At 42.6% G+C, this 23477-nt stretch overlaps 1 protein-coding gene across 9 annotated transcripts in view; it reads right to left on the bottom strand.

Annotated features, from left to right (window-relative positions):
- ccser1 (coiled-coil serine-rich protein 1) overlaps window positions 1-23477 on the bottom strand; it is a 1304709-nt gene that overhangs the window by 1000718 nt on the left and 280514 nt on the right. For all 9 annotated transcript variants that reach the window (XM_068045908.1, XM_068045891.1, XM_068045926.1 and 6 more), the window contains one exon: window positions 11662-11776. In XM_068045908.1, the coding sequence (XP_067902009.1) occupies window positions 11662-11776 (115 nt within the window). The remainder of the gene's footprint in view (window positions 1-11661; window positions 11777-23477) is intronic.

The following is a 23477-nucleotide window of genomic DNA, read 5'->3' as shown; positions in this document are numbered from 1 at the left end:
TTTGGCGATTCCTATAAGACCCAATTAGTTCTCATATAAAGCCCAACTAATTTACATAATTAATTCTCCTTTAATTCTCTTCAATAAAATCATATGCATTTCACAAATGTACAGCACCCTGAATGGCTTACTTTATTTTAGAATATTCAAAACCACAGCAGCCAGCAGATTAATTAGGTATCAGAGGAATATTTTCTCCTACAATCTGACTCTGTCAGTCTTCAGTCCAAGCTAGATGATTCCTTGCATTGCTTGGCGATGATATTGATCAGCTTGAGTACATTTAACTGTCAATTATGGAGCACTGTTCACAGCCTCAGGACGTCCCAAAGCATTTCACCGACATTTAATTATCTTTGAAGTGCAGTCACGATCACTATGCAGGCAAACGTGGCATGGCAACTGATTTGTGCACAGATATCAAAGTAATAAATAGCAAAAACAGATTTCTGCGGCTGTTGGCTGAGAGCTAATCGTTTACGAAGGCATTGCTCTTCTTTCAACAGTGTCACGGGATTTTTGTGATGACCCCTCCTTCCCACCCATTAATAGGCAGACAGGGCCTCAGTAGGAAAGCTAATAGAATGTTAACATTTATTGCGAGGGGAATTGAATACAAAAGTAGGGAGGTTATGCTTCAGTTATACAGGGCATTGGTGAGACCATATCTGGAGTACTGTGTACAGTTTTGGTCTCTTTATTTAAGGATCTAAATGTGTTGGAAGCAGTTCAGGGAAGGTTTCCTGGACTAATGCCTAGGATGGGCAGGTTGTCTTATGAGGAAAGGTTGGACAGGCTAGGCTTGTATCCGCTGGAGTTTAGAAGAGTAAGAGGCAACTTGATTGAAACATAAAAGATTGTGAGGGGTTTTGACAGGGTGGATGTGGGAGAATATAGAACTAGGGGTCACTATTTAAAAATAAGGGGTCGCTCATTTAAGACAGAGGTGAGGAGAAATTTTTTCTCTCAGAGGGTCGTGAGTCTTTGGAACTCTCTTCCTCAAAAGGCAGTGGAAGCAGAGTCCTTGACATTTTTAAGGCAGAGGTAGTTAGATTCTTGATAAGCAAGGGGGGTTTAAAGGTTATTGGGAGTAGGCAGGAATGTGGAGTTGAGGTTACAATCAGATCAGCCATGAACTCATTGAATGGCGGTGCAGTTTCGAGGGGCCGAGTGATCTATTCCTGCTCCTAATTCGTATGTTCATATGTTTGGTTTAATGTTTCATCCAAAAGATAGCACCTCTAAAAAGGCAGCACTCGTGTCAGTATTGCACTGAAACATCAGCCTAAATCTTGACTTCAAACCACACTCCTCTGACTTAAAGGTGAGTGCACGATCACTGAGCCAAGCTGACACTTGGTACCACAGTGCTAATAATTCCTCTAAGTCCTCTGAGCACCTATGTTAAGGGGTGTGCCCATACAATCCATTATTTAACTCTAATATATAGGGAAATGCCAGTGAATATAAACAAAAACACAAAAGAATACATCAAAGTCAGGTGAAGGTCATCACTGTGCTGCTATTTGCTATGACCTATTTTGCTGTGGTGAACTATCACCCAAAAGTCAACTTCAGCCACTTGGGTCAAAAACATTTTAAAACTGCACTACAATGCTGCTGCTCTCATATTTTATTGTTGAGCAGTACAATCGGCCTGAGAATCTGTGATATGTCTGCAGTAGACGCTAATTGTGATTTGTGAATGACTGGTAAAGGGGAGACAGATAAAAAAAAAATCAAACTTCCATTTATATAGTGCCTTTCCCGACCTCAGCAAGTTGCAAAGTGCTTCACAGCCAACTAAGTCCTTTTTAAAGCTTATTCACTATTGTAACATAAGAAATGTTACCTTATATAAGCTGTTCTTTTTACAACCCTATCTACAGCTTATCTACGATTAAAATTTCTGTCAATTGCTTCACAAAGGTACTTCATTGGCTGTGAAGTGCCTTTAGAATGCCCTGGGGTTGTAAAAGACACAGTATAAATGTAAGTTATTTCTTTCACCAGCAACCTCTTCAATACTTTGCAGGACGAAGAGCAATAAACATAACATGGGGCTGATGATTTCTTAGGCACAGTAAATTATCAATTACTAGTGATGCTGAAAGTTCCACTGGAGGTGTATCCGGCTGACCAACTAATCATTACAACACAAACCGCCTTAAGTATTTATAACGGGCAATTCATAGCAATATTGGAGACTTTATTAGCCACTGAGGAGCATTGCAATTAAGAACAAGTCCTTCTTCATCTAGCAATTGTGCAATCAAAATCCTGAGGTGAAACAATAGCTTCAGTTTTAATACAGGACATCAGCAAGACTGCTGGAAGATGAAGAGGAATAAATCAATTCAATTTAGGATTTATTAGGAGTCTCACAATGCATCCCGAAACAATATACTTAACTTACTTATTCAGATTACAGTTTGTTAACGTTACATGTGTAGAAGACCGAGGGGAGGGGGAAAAGGCTAAAATGTTAACTGCATTTACCTGGGTTAGTTCCTCTGGATCATCGTGCCACTATACAAAACTCACTAAAGAGCCAAAACTCAAGGTTGTTCAAAAATATGGACAAAATTAATATCTAGCACAGGAGGTAAAAGGGGAGAAAATGGTCCATTTGGGCTTTTATGATAAATGTTTAAACTCAAAGCCCACTGAAACTCAGAATCTGCACATTAACTGAAGCAAACTCTGTAGCAAAGGAATAGATTAAGTGCATTAATTATGCCCCAGAAATGGCAAAGTGCAGAGAAAACCTCCCAGCTATAATCGGAATATACAACAGGAATGAGGCTTTCAGGGGAAGGAACGAGCTTGAAAAAATCTGCTTTTAATACAACTACCTTTCCTTAAAATATATCGATCTCCTTGCACTTTCAAAAGGAAATTCACAAGGATTTAAAACTATTAACGATTGAGTTTACAGACTATTTTTCAGTGAGATAAATAAAGTGGTTCAACCAGTTCCGTGTCAAGCATTAAGTCAAAAGCAAAATACTGCAGATGCTGGAAATCTGAAATGAAAATAGGACGTGCTGGAAATGCTCAGCAGGTCTGGCAGCGTCAGTGGAGAGAGAAACAGAGTTAGTGGGCTGAATTTTATGGGGGCTGCATCAGCAGGCAGGGAGGGCCAGAAAATGGCAAGGGAGGGTGGAGGGTGGCATGCTCATCTCCTTCCTGCCTCCATGGCATTTTGCCAGCAGCGGGGAAGGTGGAGGATGGCCCTCCTGGCCAGAGGCCAATTGTGCCACTTGAGTAACCAATTAAGGGTCTCTTCCTGCAATTTACCAGTGGCGGGTAGGCCCTCTGCCACGTGCGAGGCCACCTGGTGAATCCTGGCGACCTCCCTGTGGGCTCGGGATGGAGGGCTGGCCTTCCTAAATGGGCACTCTGTGTCCTATGGAGGGCCCCCTCCCCCCCAGTGACAATGGCCACCCCTGTGGCACCACCCCATCCCCCCCCCCACACCACTCTCATCAACCACGACCCCCGCCACCAGCTCAGTGAGGGTAGCCACTGACTGAGCTTAATAATACTGGACACAGACCAGCTGAAAATCGGACTGTCTGGTATAAAACTGGACAAATGGCTACCTTAATTACTCAGAATGCTCTCTCTCCCAATTATAAACAGGTGGTTGGAAGCTGGCCGGTCATGTGTCAGATGCAAGCCCGGATAATTCAATTTTTTTTTCAAAAAATATAAATACAACAACCGACTAATCATAAATAAATGGCCCCATTGAAGCTTCAGTTGTTGCAGCATTAGGGTATCGATCAGTCGGTGAGTGTTTTGATTTTCTATGTTTGGGGGCCTCAAGGGGACTGGACATCCCCATAGAGGTGTCACATGGTTGCCAAATTCCCAGTATCATTTTATTCAGAATTGCTTTTTTCTTCTAAATGCAGCCAAATGCTGCAAACCTGAAATGAAGGACTTTGTTACTGCAGTTGTGCTTTTTAAATATTCCATCAGTTCCCATGGTTTACTGGAAGGTGCTTCAATGCAATTAAGTTCATTGGCTGTAAAATCCTGTAAAAAGATATTATTTCTTTAAATTCAGGGAAGAAAAGAACGCATTTGTTTGACCAATGGAGAAGCTGAGTGATCCTGTTGTTTGATTAGGCAATTCATCGGCTCAGGTAGCACTGGCAATCACAATTCCAGGACGTCTGACCTATCTCAGTCTCTATCAATGTCGCCTCCTAAGACGCAGCTTCTGGGAACTCACCATCTTAAGTGACAAGGCACTCAAAGTGCTCTTTACCCTGGACAAGGAAAGGATGAGCAAAGCTACCTGCCAGTGCTTCACAGTCAGTGTGAGACACAGAGACGATCCTGTTCAGGGCAACGACCATTTGATTTGTTAGTGACCCCAAAATAATAACACTGGACATAAAGGTGCCCGGTACCAGACAGGGGGACAGACCAGCTGAAAACCGGACCAATAGCCAGCCTACACAAGCTGGGGCCTGCCTGACTGGCTGTCCCAACAGTAACCACTGCTCCTGGTGGCACTGCTGGGACGGAAGAGCTGCCAACTCTTAAAGGGATGAAAGCCCTGATGGCAGCTCATTAAATCCAGTCGGAGCTTCCTCAAATGGCCAAGGAGGGGCTACCCCCCCCCCACCCCCCAGGCTTTCCTGCCCATCTTCAGGGGACACAACAGCCACGACAAAATCCAGCCCAACATTTCAGGTCTGTGGCTTTTATCAGTAAACACATGTGAAACTATGGCTGCTGGCAACATTTACATCAATTGCCATCCATGAAAAACATTCTAGATGTACACACTATATAGTGTTTTCGTTTTAAAAAGATGCAGCTTTCAATAATGAGAGAATCTTTTCAGAGCTCAAGGACAAATGTTTAGCACTCATTTCATATTCCTATGTGTTAATTTTAAGCAGGCATGGGCCAGTTTGTACCAGAACTTTGCAGATCAGAAAATATACCCTTTATTGAATCTTTTTTTAAAAACTGATATTACTGAGAATTGTTCATTGGTGTATCAACTCTGATTTTATCTGCCTTGCGAGGTCTTAGACCCGCATTTATCAATTGCTGCATGGTTAAACAAACACTATCCTTTTTGGGAGAGACAGGAAGTGAACAAGGTCTAGTTCAGGTCAACTCAGCTCCAAGATGACACGCCTGGTAATTGGCTATTGGAAGCAAACCAACCCTCTGTGGAAGACTCAGCAATCTGGCCTAAACCAGGTGGATTGATGAGATTCCAAAGGTGAACAGGCCCATTGATGTAATCCATCACTCGGCTGGGATTTTTACAGTTAAGCTTTGAACGTGAAAATCAATGCATTAATGGTAAGGTGGTCATAAGTCATACAAGCAGTGGGAACCTTACCAGTGCTCTGTCCCAGCAAGGAACACAGGAACATAGGAAAGAGGAGGAGGAGGAGGAGTAGGCCATTCAGCCCCTCGAGCCTGCTCCACCATCCAACTAGATCACAGCTGATCTTCTACCTCAACGTCATTTTCCCGCACTATCCCCATATCCCTTGATTTGTTTAATATCTAGAAATCTATCAATCTCTGTTTTGAACATACTCAATGACTGAGCCTCCACAGCCCTCTGGGGTAGAGAATTCCACAGATTCACCAGGTGCCTAGTTTTAGATGAATAAACTCCAGTGGTATCTCTACATGCAATTAAGTGATTCCTAAGACTTGACAGTGCAAACCTGGGCTGAAATTCACTAGCCTTGGGTAAGTCGGGTGTACCCCTACAGGGTGAAAGTGTACACCACATACATGAAACTGAAACGCTGAGGATTTCACAGTCGTCTTCACTGAAGATTTGTAAGTGTGGTGACTGTGTTAGCACATGCAAGACTTTTAGGTGACTAAAAGACTTGACCTAATGCTGAATATTTTGCACAGGATCCACTAAATATATTACAATGCGTCACAATTGTATAACAGGCAGCGATAAAGAACCTTCCATGACATCTGAATATCCCAAAGTGCTTCACAGCCAATGAGTACTTTTGAAGTATCGCATAAGTTGTAATGTTAAAAAATGTAATTCTCAGGATGTTGGCATCGCTGGCATGGCCAGCATTTATTGTCCATCCCTAGCTGGCCTGAGAAGATGGTAGGGAGCTGCCTTCTTGAACTGCTGCAATTTTTTTGTTTTTCTTAGTAATAGTTTGATACAACTAAGTGGCTTGCTAGATCACTTCAGAAAGCGTTAAGAATCAACCACATTGGTGTGGGACTGGAATCAGTTATGGTCCATATCGGCTAATAACGGTTTCCTTCTCCAAAGGACATTAGTGAACCAGTTGAATTTTTTTGACAATGTCGCCAATTTGCACACAGTAAGGTCCCACAAACAGTAATGAAATAATTTACCTGTGATGTTGGTTGAGGACTATATGTTGGCCAGAACACCAGTAGAATTGCCTTGCTCTTCTTTGAATAGTGTCATGGGATCTTTTACATTCACATACAGGTAAACTGAAGCCTCAGTTTAAGGCACCTCTGACAATGCGGCACTCCCTCAGTACTGCACTGAAGTGGCAGCCTAGATTATGCGTTCAGCACTCTGGAACCATCTTGAACCATCAATCTTCTGACCCAGAAGTGCTACCCACTGAGACAAAGCTGACACTGGTGACAAACTATTTAGGACAAGATATGACAACTGGACAACAGTTGCAAGTAAACCTAAAAATTATCACAGACAAACAAATAAATGAGTTTGTTTCATGTGAGAAAGAAGTAGCTTTTCCATCATTGAAAGTAAAAGTATTTTGGTACAGAATAGACAGGACAAAGATAGTTATATGTGATAATCAAAATTAGGTCAACCAGGATATGAAATTGGCCAAGAGGATTTGAAATGCTCTTTGCCCTGGATTTTTTAATTCGGTTTATTGCACTGCATTGTAGAACTTTGTATTGAACAATAAGATTGTCACTTAATTACTCAACAAAAAGGTTGCAAATTCTCTAGTTGCCTAAAATCCAATATGTTTTTCTTTAATTCACAAACTTAGTTGAACTACAGTAGATTTTGAGAGATCCAGCAAGGAGACTGTGTCACAGTGCAGAGCCACACATGGAAGGTTCACTATGAAGCCAAATATGGTTGAGCACCAAACCAAATTGAAAGCCAAAATGGCATCAGTTTAGGCTTGAATATGAACCAGAACCACTTTGAATGTACTTGTCCCTCTGAAGAAAACAACAAAAGGCATGCAGAACTTAAAGCTTTTCCTCTACAATAGGGCTTTATTATCTTAAAACTCTGGCATCAGTTTAGCCCCATTAAAGAAATCAGACCAGTGTTTTAAAATCAATGGTTCATGACACAATAAGGATAAGATGTTCATAATTTCTCATCAATAAACTTGAGCATATAGGCTAAGCGCTCACTTCAGTGCACTATGAGAGAGTACATTGTTAGAGGTTTTGTATTGAACGTGATCTGCCTGTTGAGATGCACATAAAAAATTGCATTCAACATCACTCGAAGCTCAATGCCATCCAGGAAAAGCAGTCATTTGATCAGCAGCCATCTACCACTTTAAACAGCTATTCCCTTCACCACCGGTGAACCATGGATGTAGTGTGCACCATCTATAAGATGCATCCCAGCAACTCTCCAAGGCTCCTTAGACAGCAGCTTCCAAATCTACGAGCTCTACAATGTAGAAGGACAAGAAGAGAAGGTGCATTGGGAACACCATCACCTCCAAGTGCCCCTCCAAGTCACACACCATCCCAATTTGGACAACTACCATGTTCCTTCATCATCGTTGGGTCAAAATCCTTGAAAATCCCTAACCAACAACACTGTTGGAGTATCTTCAACATATGGACTGCAGCAGTTCAAGAAGGCGGCCCAACAGCCCCTTCTCAAGGACAACTGGGGATGGGAATGAATGCCAGCCTTACTAGTGACACCCATATACCATGAAGATGACAAAGTTTTCCAATGCACTGCTCAGCATTTCTTCCACAACCATTTAAAACAGGTTATTCGATCACTTATGTCATTTGCCATGCGCAAATTGGCTGCTACACGTCCCTCCAACAGAACAGTGACTACACTTCAAAAAATAATTTATTGGCTACCTAGTGTTTTGGGCTGTCCCGAAGACGCAATAGGCACCACATAATTTGCAAGTTGTTTCTTTATTAGTTGGTGTTCCAGTAAGGATTACAAATTTAATGCCTGGCAGTTTAATTGCACTGCTGCAATCTTGTGCTCTGTTCATGTGGGTTGTGTTATTAATTGGTTTGGAATAAATGAACAAAGTCATTAATTTGCACATTCAGTTTGGTCCAATATTACCACAGCCCTTTTAAATACAAGCTGGCTGTTCCATGTTTAAGAGATGGCAAATAGTTTCTGAGTGTAATGCAACTTCAATGAATAATTATTGTCCTGTCCAATTTTATATTTAAAAAAGACCACCAGACTTGGCTTTGAAATTTTTGAATTTGAGAATGTCACTCGAAAATTCACCTACTTTATTGCAACCCAACTCGATCAATCTAGAAAGAAGTGATAAAACTACAGTTACATGCAAAACGACTGAAGTTACAATACAGAATGCAGAATTTGATTTTCCGCACTAAAACAAGTACGGAGTTTTACAATCCAGAAGTTTGGTAGCTTACTGAACGGATTTAAGTGGCTTACAATTGCCACTGCAAGTGAAATTAAATGTTCAGAAAAACTGAGGCATCGATGCACCAACCTGATTTCAAAGTATTAACATAGGGATGAAATTTATATTCCGGCCGCCAAAATCAGCGAAAGCAATGACCGGGCCGCATATCGCAGAGCTGCCACAATGTACCACACGGCGGCTCATTTAAATATCCAGGGTGGCCCGCTTCCCCCCCAATCACATGGAGGGGGGCAGGCAATGGTGTCAGCTACCTGTGCGTAGGTGCTGATGCCATTTTTAGAGGACTCTGAGCCCTACTGTTATATTTAAATATTTAAAGAAACAGTGGGCTGAATTTTACCGGCCCCTCGATGCCGGGGGTCACAGTGCGGGGCTGGTAAAATTCTGCGGAGAGAGGCCTGCCTCAACCCGCTGTATCGAGAAAGGCCTGCCGCATATTACCGGGGGGCGGGGGGACCTAGGTGCAGCCCCCCCCACCACTGCCTGGCGGCAGGCCCTTCATATACATATGCAAATTGTACCAAATGAGATGCAAATAAACTTACCTGCAGGCTTTAAGCCCTTCGGATTACTTTTAATTTTTAAAGGTGCAGCCTTCTTAAATTTTTATGAAAAAAATATTAAAGATGTGGAGACCCTTCCCCAACCCAATGCCCAAGATGACCAACACATGCCTTTTTCTTTACCCGAGCCTTCACCCCCGCCCCAACCCACGCCAATTTTACAGCTGCCGTTCGTCCTTCATACACCTTTGGAACTCCGCATGGAGTTCCGAGGAAGGGGTTAAAGGCCAAATGTTAGAAGTGTGGGGGGAGGGGTTGGGGAAGGGCCTCCACATCTTTATTATTTTATAATAAAAATTTAAGAAGGCTGCACCTTTAAAAATTAAAAGTAATTCTCAGGACTTAAAGCCCTTTAAAAATGGTGCCAGCACCTGCGCGATAGCGCCGGATGCTGTTGCTGGGGACGCGGAGGCTACCCCTCTACGCCATCGGGGGCAGCTGCTCCGCCCCCTCTATTTAGATGAGCCCCCGCGTATTTTTAACACCTCGACCACGTCAATTTATTTTATCAAACTTCAGCTGCTAAATTTTATGATCCAGCAGCGTAGTATACTGGCAACCTCAATATATTTCATTTTTTTCCCTCTAATTACTTTTCATTCCACTTGATAGCATTCAGTCCACAGTGTGTGCCAAGCAACTGGGAAAATTAATCTATGGGCACAAGTAAATGAGATGCAGACCATATTTAATGTGAACTCAACTTTACAAGGATGAAATAAACCCTCCAATTAAACTATGGGAAGTAAACACCCTTAGACCTTTCAAAAGGCTTAAGTACAGATTTCTGGCCCAATAGACACAGTAGTCTACTTGGATTGTACTTCTTTGCTTCTTTCCAACGGATAGGCCCTGATATGTGAAAGAGAACACCAGATATTTTCAGTAGCTATTAAACGCTTGACAGATTTTCAGTTTCCATAACAGTTCCACAAAATTCAAATGATTTCAAATGTTGTAATTAATTTTTAATTGATTTCATTGGGGCATTAAACTAATACTTGTGTTTGGATCCATGCCAGTTTAAATTAGCTATAGGGTATTACACAGTCAGCAAGTTAGGATAGTGATTTTCACATTGACTTTTTAATCTTTGCAGTTCTGTAACATTGGAAAACTGAGGTCAGGTAAATGAAATATGCGAATTGGAATCAACACTATGCCAACATTAAGCCAATTTCAATTTAAACTCTCAGAGATTGGCTATGCATCGCACTCAGAAGGTACCAGAAGATATGCAGCAAATAGATTCCATCCTGCTTCTGTCTGAATTCATCAAAAATTAAACAAAGACAAATTTAAAATCTACACTTACCAATCTCCCTTCAGGGCATCAGAGTTAAGAACAGGCGATGATTTGTTTTGAAATCATTTAAAACCTGTAAACACTGTTGTACCTCCCTGTGTAATTAATTATAACTTGACTTGAAAGCTGAAGTCCCACAGGGCTTAAAACATAATCCTACAATGAGGGTTTGTGTTATTTATAAGTAAGACTGAGCACACACAAAGTTGTACAAGTCTACATCACAACACTCATGTACTCGAGCTGGTGGACCCGACAAGGTTCAAATGGGATGATTATGAGTCAAATGCATGGTGGTGTTTGCTCTTTTTTTTTAAAAGCAGGGTTGAATGGTTTGGGGTTCATGGGCAGGGAAAACAAATGGAAAACTCCAGTGGCACAGAGTAAAAAGAAGCCAAAACTCTCGGGGCCAGATACTGAGAATGACTCTCATGTATCATTTAGTGATGGAGGTCTGAGGGAAGACCTTCTATCCCCTCCACTCCTTACCCCCTGCTGGGAAATGGTAAGGGTAATGTAAGAAAATAAAGGCAAGGAAATAAGGATGGATGCTGAAGTAACACTAGCACTGCTGAATTTGACAAATTATTTTTTCCATTGCTCTCGTGGGCTGAACTGTGATTAAGATGGAACGATCCTTTAGATGTACAGTAAGTAGAGAAAAAGCAAAGGGAGAGAAATCAAACTGAGCAGAATCAAGAGAATTATTTTGTCAAACACCTTCCTCTAAATTCTCCCACCAATAGTTTTTCAGCACAATTTATATGTGCCTAAGTGGCTAAATAAGATAGTTTAGTGTATATGTGCTAGAAGGCAGCCATCTTAAACATTTCAGGTGCAGCCTTAATAGGTCATCAACAGATAGTAGCTGAGAAGATATTGTTTGCCATATTAGCATATAACCACTTAACATTCAAACAGTTTCCATTTAGAGTAAGCTTTAACAAGACTTGCACATTATTTCCTGACTTGCTCTTTTAATAGAGGCATTAGCCTGTTCATTTGAAATGGGTTTAATGCCTGTTAAAATAACAGGAAGGACAATGTGATACAAATGCATTAAATGTTGGGCTACTGTTACCCAGCGGAGAGTTTTAAGGCTGTTGGAACTTACCAAAGTGTTTGCTGGCAGCGTTGTCACACTGATGTCGCTGATCTTCCAGGAACTCCAGGTCCAGCATCAAGTCATCCTCATCCAAGTCACATGATCCCAGTCTATTCAGAACATCCTGAATCCAAGAGGGGAGGGCAAAATAAAACCACAGCTATTAAAATATCTCTCAAATCTATATTGGCAACTACCAGCATTAACAACTTGCATAGCAGCATAAAGAATTAAAAGTTCTAAAAGAACTTTAGATCAATGGGGTCATAAGTGAGATAGATGGGCACCATTCATTTAATTAAAATCCATATTGTACAGCTAGAAACTCAAGGGTCCACAATATTTTGTTTACAGCTGCCTTTTGGATGAGACATTAAACCAAGACCTAGTTTGATCTCAGAAGCCAATGGAAAAGATCCCATGGAACTTTTTGAAAAGCTGGGGAGCTCACCTATCCAATGTTCATCCATAATCAAAACCTCCAAAAACACATTATCTGGTTGTTTATCTCATTGCTGTTTGCGAGTCCTAGCTCTGCATACATTGGCTACACTAAGACTACTTCATTGGCTGTGAAGAACTTTGGGATATCCTGAGGTTGAGAAAGATGCTATATTAAGTGCAAGTTCCTTTGTTCTTTCATACCTGTGCATTTAATTCTCAGTCACTGTCAGGATACTTTTGCTTGTTTTTCTTTAACTATTTCCTCCCATTTAATGCAGTTACATTTTAGAATCCTGACGTGGGTAAGGATTAATATAGGATTACACAGAATTAACAGCACAGGAATAGGCCATTCAAACCAACAAGTCATTGCCAGAGTTTATACTCCAGACGAGCCTCCTCCTACCTCACTTCATCTCATCTTATTAACGTATCCTTCTATTCCATTCTCCCGCATCTAGCTTCCCTTTAAATGCATCTATGCTATTCTGCTCAACTACTCCATGTAGCAGTGAGTTCCACATTCTCTGGCATCCCCAACAGTGCACCTCCCTCAGTCCTGCACGGGAGTGTCAGCCTTGATTTTTGTCCTCGAGTCCTGGATTGGGACTTCAACCCGCAACCTTCTTACTGAGAGGCACAAGTGATACCAAACTGAGCCATGGCTGACACTTACTTATGTGTTGGTGACAGGAGGAATGAAGAACCCGGGGGAACGGGGTCACATCTTCTGCCTGTAAGTACAGCAAGAGCATAAAGTGGAAGTAGTAGGGACACATATCTTCAGGGGAACACGATACATAGTCTGTCCGGGTAAAGAGGTTTCTCCCGAATTCCTTATTGGGTTTATTCATGACTAAATTATATTTTTGACCTCTAATTTTGGTCTCCCCCATCAAGTGGAAACAACTTCTCTACATCTACATTATCAAACAGCTTCAGAATTTCAAAGATCTCGATAGTTCATTGTTTTCTGGGGGTTCCTGCAGCTGTTCCAAAGTTATGGTGGACAAGCAGGAGAATACCAGCAGAAATTCACCCCCCCCCCCACAACATCCTAGGCACCTGCAAACATATTGGAACAATCAAGGCAAGTGCACCACTACTGCCTGGATTGCAACCTGCCAATTCACTGCCACTATCATCCATTTAGAGTGGAACCCTTACCAACCAAGAGGAACACTGGATGACTTTTGAATTGACCACCTATTTCATCCCGTAGAATAAGATTAAAGATTGATAATCAATACCATGATGTGAATCCATATTCACAAGGGTCTGCTACGTCAGAACTCATCTCATTTGTGACCCTTAACATCTCAAAGGGAGAAATCAGTCCTGTGTTCCACTTTTTGGTTTATTATAGAACTCAAACTATTTAATTAATATCTTGGGCCTCCAATAATCTACTTGGGTCTGCCAATGGAACAAATGCCCCAGATTTACAGTAGGAACATTTTCTTTTAGTATGTGGAACAGGTTGTCTGCGCGGGTAATGGAACAGCAAGCCTTAATGGGTTTCAAGAGGGAACTGTACAGGTTCTTGTGAAGAAGTAATATTCAGGGTTATTAGGAATGCACCAAGGGAATACTGTGGATAGGTGGGCGAGATGGATGGTGGTCTTGTGTTTGAAACTGTTACTATGTGCCATGTACTTCTGAAGATATGTTTCCCTACTACTTCCACTTTATGCTCTTGCTGTACTTACAGGCAGGTGTGACCCGGATCCCCCGGGTTCTCCATTCCCCCTGTCACTATCCCATAAGTGTCAGCCATGGCTCAGTTGATAGCACTCGTGCCTCTCAGTAAGAAGGTTGTGGGTTCAAGTCCCACTCCAGGACTTGAGGACAAAGATCCAGACTGACGCTCCAGTGCAGGACTGAGGGAGGTGCACTGTCGGAGATGCCGTCTTTCATATGAGACATTAATCTGAGGTTCTGTCCGCCCTCTCAGTTAGGTAGAAAAGCCCCCAAGATACTATTTTGAAGAAGAGCAGAGGAGTTATCTCTAGTGCCTAGCAAATATTTATCCCTTATTCAACATCACAAAAATAGAAAATTTGGTCATCATCACATTGCTTTTGGTGGGAGCTTGTTGTGCAAAGATTGGCTACCACGTTTCCTATATTACAACAGTGACTACACATCAAAGGTACTTCACTGGCTATAAAGCGCTTTGAGATGTCCACTGGTTGTGCAAGGCACTATATAAATGCAAGTCTTCTTTTTACCATATCTAAAATCAAAAATTAAAACAACAGAAACAAAACAAAATACCGATACACAAAAAAAGTCCAAGACATTGCAAAAGACAGAAGCAGGAGAAACCAGAGACAAGAAAACCACAGGTCAAAATAGACATAGAAGTATGTAAACCAAAAGCTATATCCTTCAACATCTCATGGTCAATACCACAGGAGAGCTACTCGCATTATGTCAAATACTTCTGTCACGATTTTCAGCGCTCAATTCTTTCACTCAACAGATCTTCGTGTAATTTTCCATCTGAAAATTTCAATCCTTCGTTATTGTCTGCATATGGATGTCACTGTTAAGAATATCATTTATTACCCCTAATGCAGCAAAATGTGGGGTGAAGCAGTTTGACAGGGAATGGACTATGGGACTGGTGAGTGGATCATGTGTGGAAGATCTGGAAACGGAGCAGGACCACTGCTTTTCTCTGGATCTCACTGGCCTGTCACTGGGGCCTTGATGGCCACATGGGTACAACCGATGATGCCCTGCTCCTGGGGAAATCCAGCAATGGCAGCGAAACCCAATACTCTCTGTGCCTGCAAGGCCGCGTTTGTCATGAAATGAATGTACTGTCCAGTTCTGGCAAAGAGGGCATCAGGAACCTGCGAGAGGCAGTGGTGTACAGACATCTGCAAGATGCCACTAACGTCCACAGCTAATCCTTGGAAGGAGCCAGAGGTAAAGAAGTTCAAGGCCACAGTGACTTTGACGGCCACTGGCAGGGCATGGTGACCAGTGCTGCGAAGTGTGAGGTCTTCGGCAATGAGGGCACAGATGTCAATGACCATCTGCCCAGGGAGTCACAGTTATCCCCAGGTAGCTCCATCTTCATCAGTAGATCCTATGCTGAGTTTACGGCCACCTTGTCCTTCCTACCTGTCGTTCCTCTCCCCAGCCCTCCTGATTCCTGGGGTTTTTTTCCTTTCCTGCGGAGGGTGTTGCTCCTCATTGCCACTGGGCCCAAAATCTGACAGTCATGCTCCCATTGTCAGCTGCGGCCTTGCTTGTGCTCACGTAGCCACCCAATTGTGTTTGGCAGGCTTATTTCCTGCTCTTATGCCCCTGCGTTGCCTGGAAGGTGATGACCCCCAGCACTACCCAAGCACTTACTGCCCACTGTCCCCACCACCTGCATTGCACCAATGGTATTTGTTTGTCAATGGCCGCATCCTCATCTGCGTCGTTCACCCTTTTATGTGGCCCAGCTAATTCCTTGGGGTGGCCATGGCTGGCTCCTCACTGTGTACCCGCCTCCCTTCAGCTGGTCCGTCCCATACAGCACGTGGAACCCATGCAGCCCCATGAAAATCACAACACCCTCCATTAACAAGCTTGCAATGAGCTCCTTAACCAGCTTAATTGGCCTTCTTTATGGACCTGGCAGGATCGCGATGCTGCCCTCCCCCCGCTCTGGTGAACATGACCAGCACTGGGAATGGCATCAGGAAAGTGGTATGCCGGCTGGCAGTGCCATTTATGGCACCCAGCTGCCTCCATTTTCGCCCTGGCAGGATCAGTTGGTAGCACTCTCGCCTCTAAGTTGCAAGGTTCTGGGTTCAAGTTCCACACCAGAGACTCGAGCACAATAATCAAGGCTGACACTCCAGTTCAGCATTGAGGGAGTGCTGCACTGTCAGAGGTGCCGTCTTTCAGATATGACTTTAAACCGAGGTCCCATGGCACAATTTCAAATATGAGCAGGGGAGTTTTCCCCCTGTGTCCTGGACAACATTTATCCCTCAATGTCACAAAAACAGATTATCTGGTCATTATCACATTGCTGTTTGTGGGAGCTTGCTGTGCACAAATTGGCTGCCATTTTTCATACATTACCATAGTGACTACTCTTCAAAAATACCTCATTGACTGTAAGGTGCTGATACATCTGGTGGTCATGAAAAATGCTACATAAATGCAAGTCTTACTTTTGTTCTCGTCTCAACAGCTTTTTAGGGTAGAGTTCCAGACTCCCACTATCCTTTGTGTGAATAGATGCTTCCTGACATCACTCCTAAACAGCCTAGCTATATTTTTAAGATTATGCTGCTGTTTGGTAAACTCACCCACCAGAGAAAATAGTTTCTCTCTACCTACCCTATCAAATACTTTAATAATTTAACACACCTCAATTAGATTATCTCTTAATCTTCTAGGTTGAAGGAAAAACAAGCCTCGTCTATGTAACTGGTCCTCATTATTTCACCGTTCGCCCCTGTATCATTATGCTCCCCTTCCAAGCCCATTATATTCTTCCTGTAGTGCAGTGCCCAGAACTGAATGCAGTCCTTTAGATGCAGTCTAACCAGATAACTGCAACATAATATTATATAACTGTAACACGTCTTCTACTCCTTTGTATTCCAGCCCCTTGAGATTCGCCCCACAAACTCTTCACTGAATTGCATTGTAACTCACTCCCACACACTCATCATTCTAAATGCAAAATTGCAACCTATTTAGAATGTAAGCTTTATGTATAACTAAGGCGAAACTCACATAGATTTTTTTTAAAATTCTGTGAAAGGTCATTAACCTAAAACGTTAAATTTGTTTCTCTCTCCACAGATGCAGCCAGACCTGTAGAGTATTTCCAACATTTTCTGTTTTTATTACTGAAGAAAAATATTGTTGTGACTTCAGATGAAGTTATTCTGTGGTTTGTTATTGTAATGGAGTGTAGTGGTGACTTCACCTTTAAGAAACTTCACCTTTAAGAGTCCAGGCCATTGATGCAACTGATGACATCATCAAACATATATAAGGAGACACACTCAACATGTGGCTCACAGAGAGAGCACACACAAGTGAGGAAAAGACCTGGACCTGAGATCATGCAATGTAGCTAAGAAAGACAATAAACAGTGTTTGTGTTGAACCTGAATATAAAGCCCACATCTATCATTATTGAAGACTTAAGATCACAGCATAGCAGTACAATTTCTGACAAGGAGAGAAAGGGAAAAAAAAGATAAGATGAAGCACACAAGGATCTAAGGACAGAAAGCAAACACAGACCACAAAAGTCATGATAATACCAGGATTGAATCAGAGAGAAAACATGGACTGTAGTAGAGAGAAAACCTGGGCTGGAACAGGAAAAAAAAAAGTTTTGTTCCAGATTTAAGCAACAACAGTCTGCATGTATGTGCAACAACAGCCAGTCTTTCTAGCCTTTACAAAGACAGGCAGCAGCCCACGGCCACACTGGAGCAAATGGCTCACAAAATTCAAATGTGTAACGGTGGCACTCGATATCAATACACCTGGAAGAAAGAGAGTGTTACTCCTACACTATGCTGGAACAGAAGTCGACAATATCTTCGATACACTCTCAGACACCAGAACCAATGACGATTATGACACAGCGAAGAATACTCTCAAGATATTTTCAACTGAGGGCAAATACTAACTACAAAATGTATTTCTTCAGGAAAACAAAACATGATAAGTGTAAGACCCATGACCACTATGCAACGAGAGGCAGAGGTCTGAGCCAGAACTTCAACTTCACAGAAGTGGACAAAGAAATCATCTCCCAGATCATTATGACCTGCCAATCACCAAGACTAAGAAGGCAAGCTCTTCGAGAGGGCGAACCATCAAACTTGCAAAGGTTACTTGATATTGGCAAAACGCTGGAAGCCAGTGAAAGACAAGCCGAAGTCTTAGAAGGGAAAGAGGCAAATAACATAAGATGAGAATCTCCTGAGGTCAGCAATGTTGACAGAATCTGTGAATGCTACAAGAGAAAGGTTTCACCAGAGAAACACACCAAACACAAGGGCACATAGGAAACCCAGAGAAAGGTCCGATGCACGTCAAGGAAGACCAAGACAGAGATTACAATCACCTCACGTTCGAACACGGAATCATTGCAGTGGTGCATGTCCTCACGACAAAACTTGTCTTGCGAGAAGAAAGAAGTGTAACACCTGCTGAAGAATGCGACATTTTGCAGGAGTATGCTGATCGAAGCCTGCAGAAAACATTAATAGAGTTGAATGCCAGAAGGAAGATTACATATTCGCAGCACAAGAGAAGGTCTTGGGTGCTCACAACCACAAGTACCGATGCCCATCCATGTGCGATGTGTTCACAGGCAATTCAACAATCTCCGCAGTAATTGACTCACAACAGTCAACATAATGGATGCTCCGATATTCCACAAGTTAGAGCAAACAGAAACTGCAATTGAACAAGCCGATATCTAAAATCTTCTCTTACGGATCAGATACCCCTCTACCAGTCCTAGGGATGATCCAAGTTACTCGCAAATCCTCCCAAAGGTCCACATGTCAGACCGAATTCCATGTTGCAGACTCAAGCAAGGAAAATCTGCCAACTTTCGAACCTGCCAGCGAATTGCAGCTGATCACAATCAATATCATCAGAGGACAGAACTACCTGATGAAAGAACACATCTTGATGAAGAATCCACTGTCATAATTTGCGCCTACTCAGCCCTACATGCACTCAATGGAAAACTTGAGGGAAGACGACAAGAGTCAAAAAACAGAGGACAAAGATGCATGCAGACTGATGGATGCACACAAAAGATAATGAGATAAAAGGAGACAAAGTCCTGGTTGAAAATAAGCTTACCATTTGACCCAAGAGTGCTACAGTAGCTCAGAGAAATGGAAACATGATCATTGCGAAGAGGAGAAACTAGATTGTGAAGAGAAATATAACCATCTTCAAAAAAGTCGAAGAAAAAACAATTCCAGACGAAAGTGAGGGACGACTTCCATGTCTTTACACCTACGACAACTCAAGAAGCAGCTCAACCAAATCAAACACAGCCGAGATCTATACTGCAAGATCCACAGTGAAGATCATTGAGACTTCATCGATTACCTGTCCGATTTAAAGATTATGTCATGTATCGATGAAGGGAGCCAGGCGGGAAGAAAGTCTGGTATTGAGGGTGATGTATTTGAAACCTTTCTCCCGCAAGTTTTCAAACTTCAGTTCAACCGAGTTTTGTTCAATATAATTTTGCATGATTAAGTAGCTAGAGAGTAATTATTCATTTTTAAAGGGGGAAGCTTTAAATTTAAATGAAGGGGGTGATGTACTGTCGTGTAATGGTGACTTTACCTTTAAGAAATCGTACCTTTAAGAGACCAGGCCACTGATACAACTGATGACATCAGACAAATATATATATATATATATATATATATATATATATATATATATATATATATATATATGTGTGTGTGTGTTCTTTGCAAGCCATGTGCTGAGTGTTCCTTTCAAAATGGTGTCTCCTTATATATATATATTTATGGAGACACCATTTTGAAAGGAACACTCAGCACATGGCTTGCAAAGAGCACACACACACACCAGTGAGGAAAAGACCTGGACCTGAGATCATACAATGTAGATAAGTAAGACAAAAATGTTTGTGTTGCATGAGAATATAAAGCCTGTGTCTATCTTTAATGAAGTCTTAAGAACACAGCACAACACTACTGTTATATTTCCACACATTTAAAATGCATCCTGAACGTGCAATACCAGGGCTTAGATGCTCCCTCTATTATCTCACAAAATAGTACCCTCTACTGCACCAGTGTGAAGCTTTCTGCTTGCAGCTGCTCAAGTTAAAGGAACGTAATGCAGGCAGGACTGGAAAATGGAAGAGGAACACGATGCTGGATGGTAGGAAATGTATACACCCTACGTTAAATATCCCTCGCCTCATTAAATGGAAATTCATTGGGGAAAAAAACTCTGAAATCTAACATTCATTTCAACGTCAATATAAAATTTGGTAGAACTCTGTGCAGAAACCAAATATCTACACATTATCTCCAGATTATCTCTTTCTGACAGAATTATGCAGAAAGAAACTTTCAACCAAGTTTAAATGGAATAAAAAATAGTAACTAAAAAAAAATTAACAGGCAGGGCATTTTTCAAACAGCGCATCATGTATCCCTTTCTGTACAATTAATGCCTCAAGCTGTTCTATAAAATATGCATTTTCATATAACTAAAGGAAATTTCCTAATATTTCTTGCTACTGCAGCTTCAGGCTAAAATAAAACCTTGTTACATTAGCTTATGAATCTATCTTTCTAACACAATTACTTTGGAGAAGCAGAATTTTAAATTACCTCTGCACCAGCAGAGTGTGTGAGGCAGTTTTTCAATTATGTGACAATGAAGGCACAATACTCTATTTCCATTTAATTAATTTCTGTTCTTTTAAAATCTAATTGGTTACAGCCAACAGAACACAAAATTAAGCGTAGTTTTGCATTATCTGCACCCAGCTTTCTTGCAGAAAATGCATTATTGAACACTCTGCATTCCCAAATCCCTCCCTGCAAAGGTTAAGGGTACTTTCGGAAAAAGAGTGCAGACTATTCAACCTGCCTGAAGGATGCTCAAATTGAAACGTACTTGTCTAAATTAGTTCTCTAACGTGTTAGAGTTTGTAAGTCTTCAATTTTCAGATGACAGCAAATACACACTGCAACTGCGGCCAAACACAATGTCTGTTCTTATACCATTTAGCTTTGATGCTTTATCTTGGAGTTGATAATTGTAGGTAAAGAGAGTATTATCTAACAAGTGAATTCATAGCATTTGAAAAAGTAGTATAAATTTGCCTTGGATAAAACTGCAGCTGAAATGGCTTCATACAAAGCCCACCACCGCCACCTAGTGTCCAAATGTACAATATTCAACCAATGCTTATTTTCAGATTTGCAACAATAACAAATCTAGACGAGATTTGGGCAAATGCTGCCCAGAACTGATTCATAAATTGCGCAATGAATATGTAAAATACTGATTATAAAATCGTCCAGGCGTTTGTAACCTTTCCCATGCTGGGGAAATGCCAAACAGAATGTGTTTCTCCACACGGAAGTGGGGGGTGGAACATCAGAGGGAGAATCGCAACTGATAGATTATGCAGAGGAGTTGGAGAATGGGTGCAGTTGAGAGAAGAGGCAGACTTTTAATATATAAAAACTCGCATTTATATCGCACCTTTAACATAGTAAGATGTCCCAAAGTGCTTCACAGGAATGTTGTCAAAGAAAATTTGGCACTGAGCCACATGAGGTGATATTATGACAGGTGACCAAAAGCTTGGTCAAAGAGGTAGGTTTTAAAGAGTAACTTAAAAGGAGGAGGGAGGGATAGAGATTTGGAGGGGTTTCGGGAGGGAATTCCAGAGCCTGGGGCCTGGACAGTTGAAGACACGATTGCCAATGGTTGAGTGATTGAAATCAGGCTTGATTACTATTGAGGGCTTGGGGCACCATGACAGGCACTGGATGATCTGAGGTGGTCAACCTTTGCTTTGCACAGTGATGGGACAGAAACCAAGACCTCCAGGTCCATCCAGTCTCTCACAGAAAGAAAATTTCACTCTGCTTACAGGCCCCATAGATATTGCCAAGGCTTTGCTTCTTAATCTAAAGAACTCATGTGAAAGGGCATTCTGTAGCCTTAAAGCTGCATTCACCACGAGGGAGGTCAGTAGCATAAAAAAAATTCAGTAACTCAATAATCTTGACAACAGTCTTTGGCAGTCAGTTTTTTTTTTACTGTACTAAGTACTTTCAACTCAGCGGACTTCCAACATCTTTTGGCGGCACAGTGGCACAGTGGTTAGCACTGCAGCCTCACAGCTCCAGGGACCCAGGTTTGATTCTGGGTACTGCCTGTGCGGAGTTTGCAAGTTCTCCCTGTGTCTGCGTGGGTTTCCGTCGGGTGCTCCGGTTTCCTCCCACATCCAAAGACTTGCAGGTGATAGGTAAATTGGCTGTTGTAAATTGCCCCTAGTGTAGGGAGGTGAAAGGGAATATGGGATTACTGTAGGGTTAGAATAAATGGGTGGTTGTTGGTCAGCACAGACTCGGTGGGCCGAAGGGCCTGTTTCAGTGCTGTATCTCTAAATAAATAAAAATAATCTTTATCAGGTCCAGCCTACCAACTCTCATTGGAGTAACTCCCGCTTTGACAATTTATAATTGCTGCACTTCACACTGCAACATCTCGTACTACACTGTCAATACTAGGCTGGATTTAGTCGCACCAGTGGGGTCCCGGCACTGGGAATCGTGCCTCGGCCTTTCAGAGCCCTCCAGCGCAATTCAGCAGAGCTCCGACACAGTCCTGTGCCAGGATCCCTGTCCCTTTAAGGACAGAGATCCCACCTCCAAGAGATGCCAGCCAGAGGGTGGAGCGGTGGCCACTGCCGGTACTACAGGAGGCCTGGGAGCAGGCCAAGTGCTGAAGACCCAGACTAGACTGAGGTGGGGTCACTGGGGCCTGCCAGGCTTGGGGCAGGGGGGTTGGGAGGGGGGGGGGAGCAATGAGTGGCTGGAGGGTGTTACAGGAGGTGGGTTGTTTGCCACTGGGGCCTTCTGTGGGTCACAGATTGCCCACGGAAGAAACCCCCCCCCCCACCCCACCGCAGGGAGGTCACCTCATTTCTCTGGGCGACATCCCCACATGGCAGAAGCCGCCCCCCCCCCCCCCCACCTCACTGCTGGCCTAATTCCAGCAGCAGTGGGAAGAGGGTCTTAAGTGGTTAATAATAATAGGTCACTTAAGGACCTCAGTTAGCCTTTGGGTGGGAAAGCTATCTTCAGTCTTTCCCGCCCCCAACTTCATGGCATTGCAACAGGAAGACGACAGGCCCTCCACTTCCCGCTGCAATTCAACGGACCCCCCCGCCCCCCACCCCACCTCCTAGCCCATCTCTGTGTGGTGCCCATTAAATCCAGCCCACTCTGTACAAGGGCAATAACGAATGCTGTGGGGTATCTCCAAGGACAAGTGGCCAAGGTGGCAAAAAGATGTAGCCCCTAATTAGCCCATCAAACCCCTGATTCTACACTTACTGCAACTGAAGTGCTTCCATTGGGTCTACTTTGAACACCTCTCCTTTTAACATACGAATCAGGATCAGGAGTAGGCCACTCAGCCCCTCGAGCCTGTTCCGCCATTCAACAAGATCGTGGCTGATTTGATTGTAACCTCAACTCCACATTCCCGCCTACCCCCAATAACCTTCTACCTCCTTGCTTATCAAGAATCTATCTACCTCTGCCTTAAAAAATTTCAAAGACTCTGCTTCCACTGCCTTT

This window comes from Heterodontus francisci, chromosome 1 (assembly GCF_036365525.1).
Source record: "Heterodontus francisci isolate sHetFra1 chromosome 1, sHetFra1.hap1, whole genome shotgun sequence".
Classification (NCBI taxonomy): Eukaryota; Metazoa; Chordata; class Chondrichthyes; order Heterodontiformes; family Heterodontidae; genus Heterodontus; species Heterodontus francisci.
Note: the sequence above shows the minus strand (reverse complement) of the source record. Positions and strands in the feature narration are given on the sequence as shown.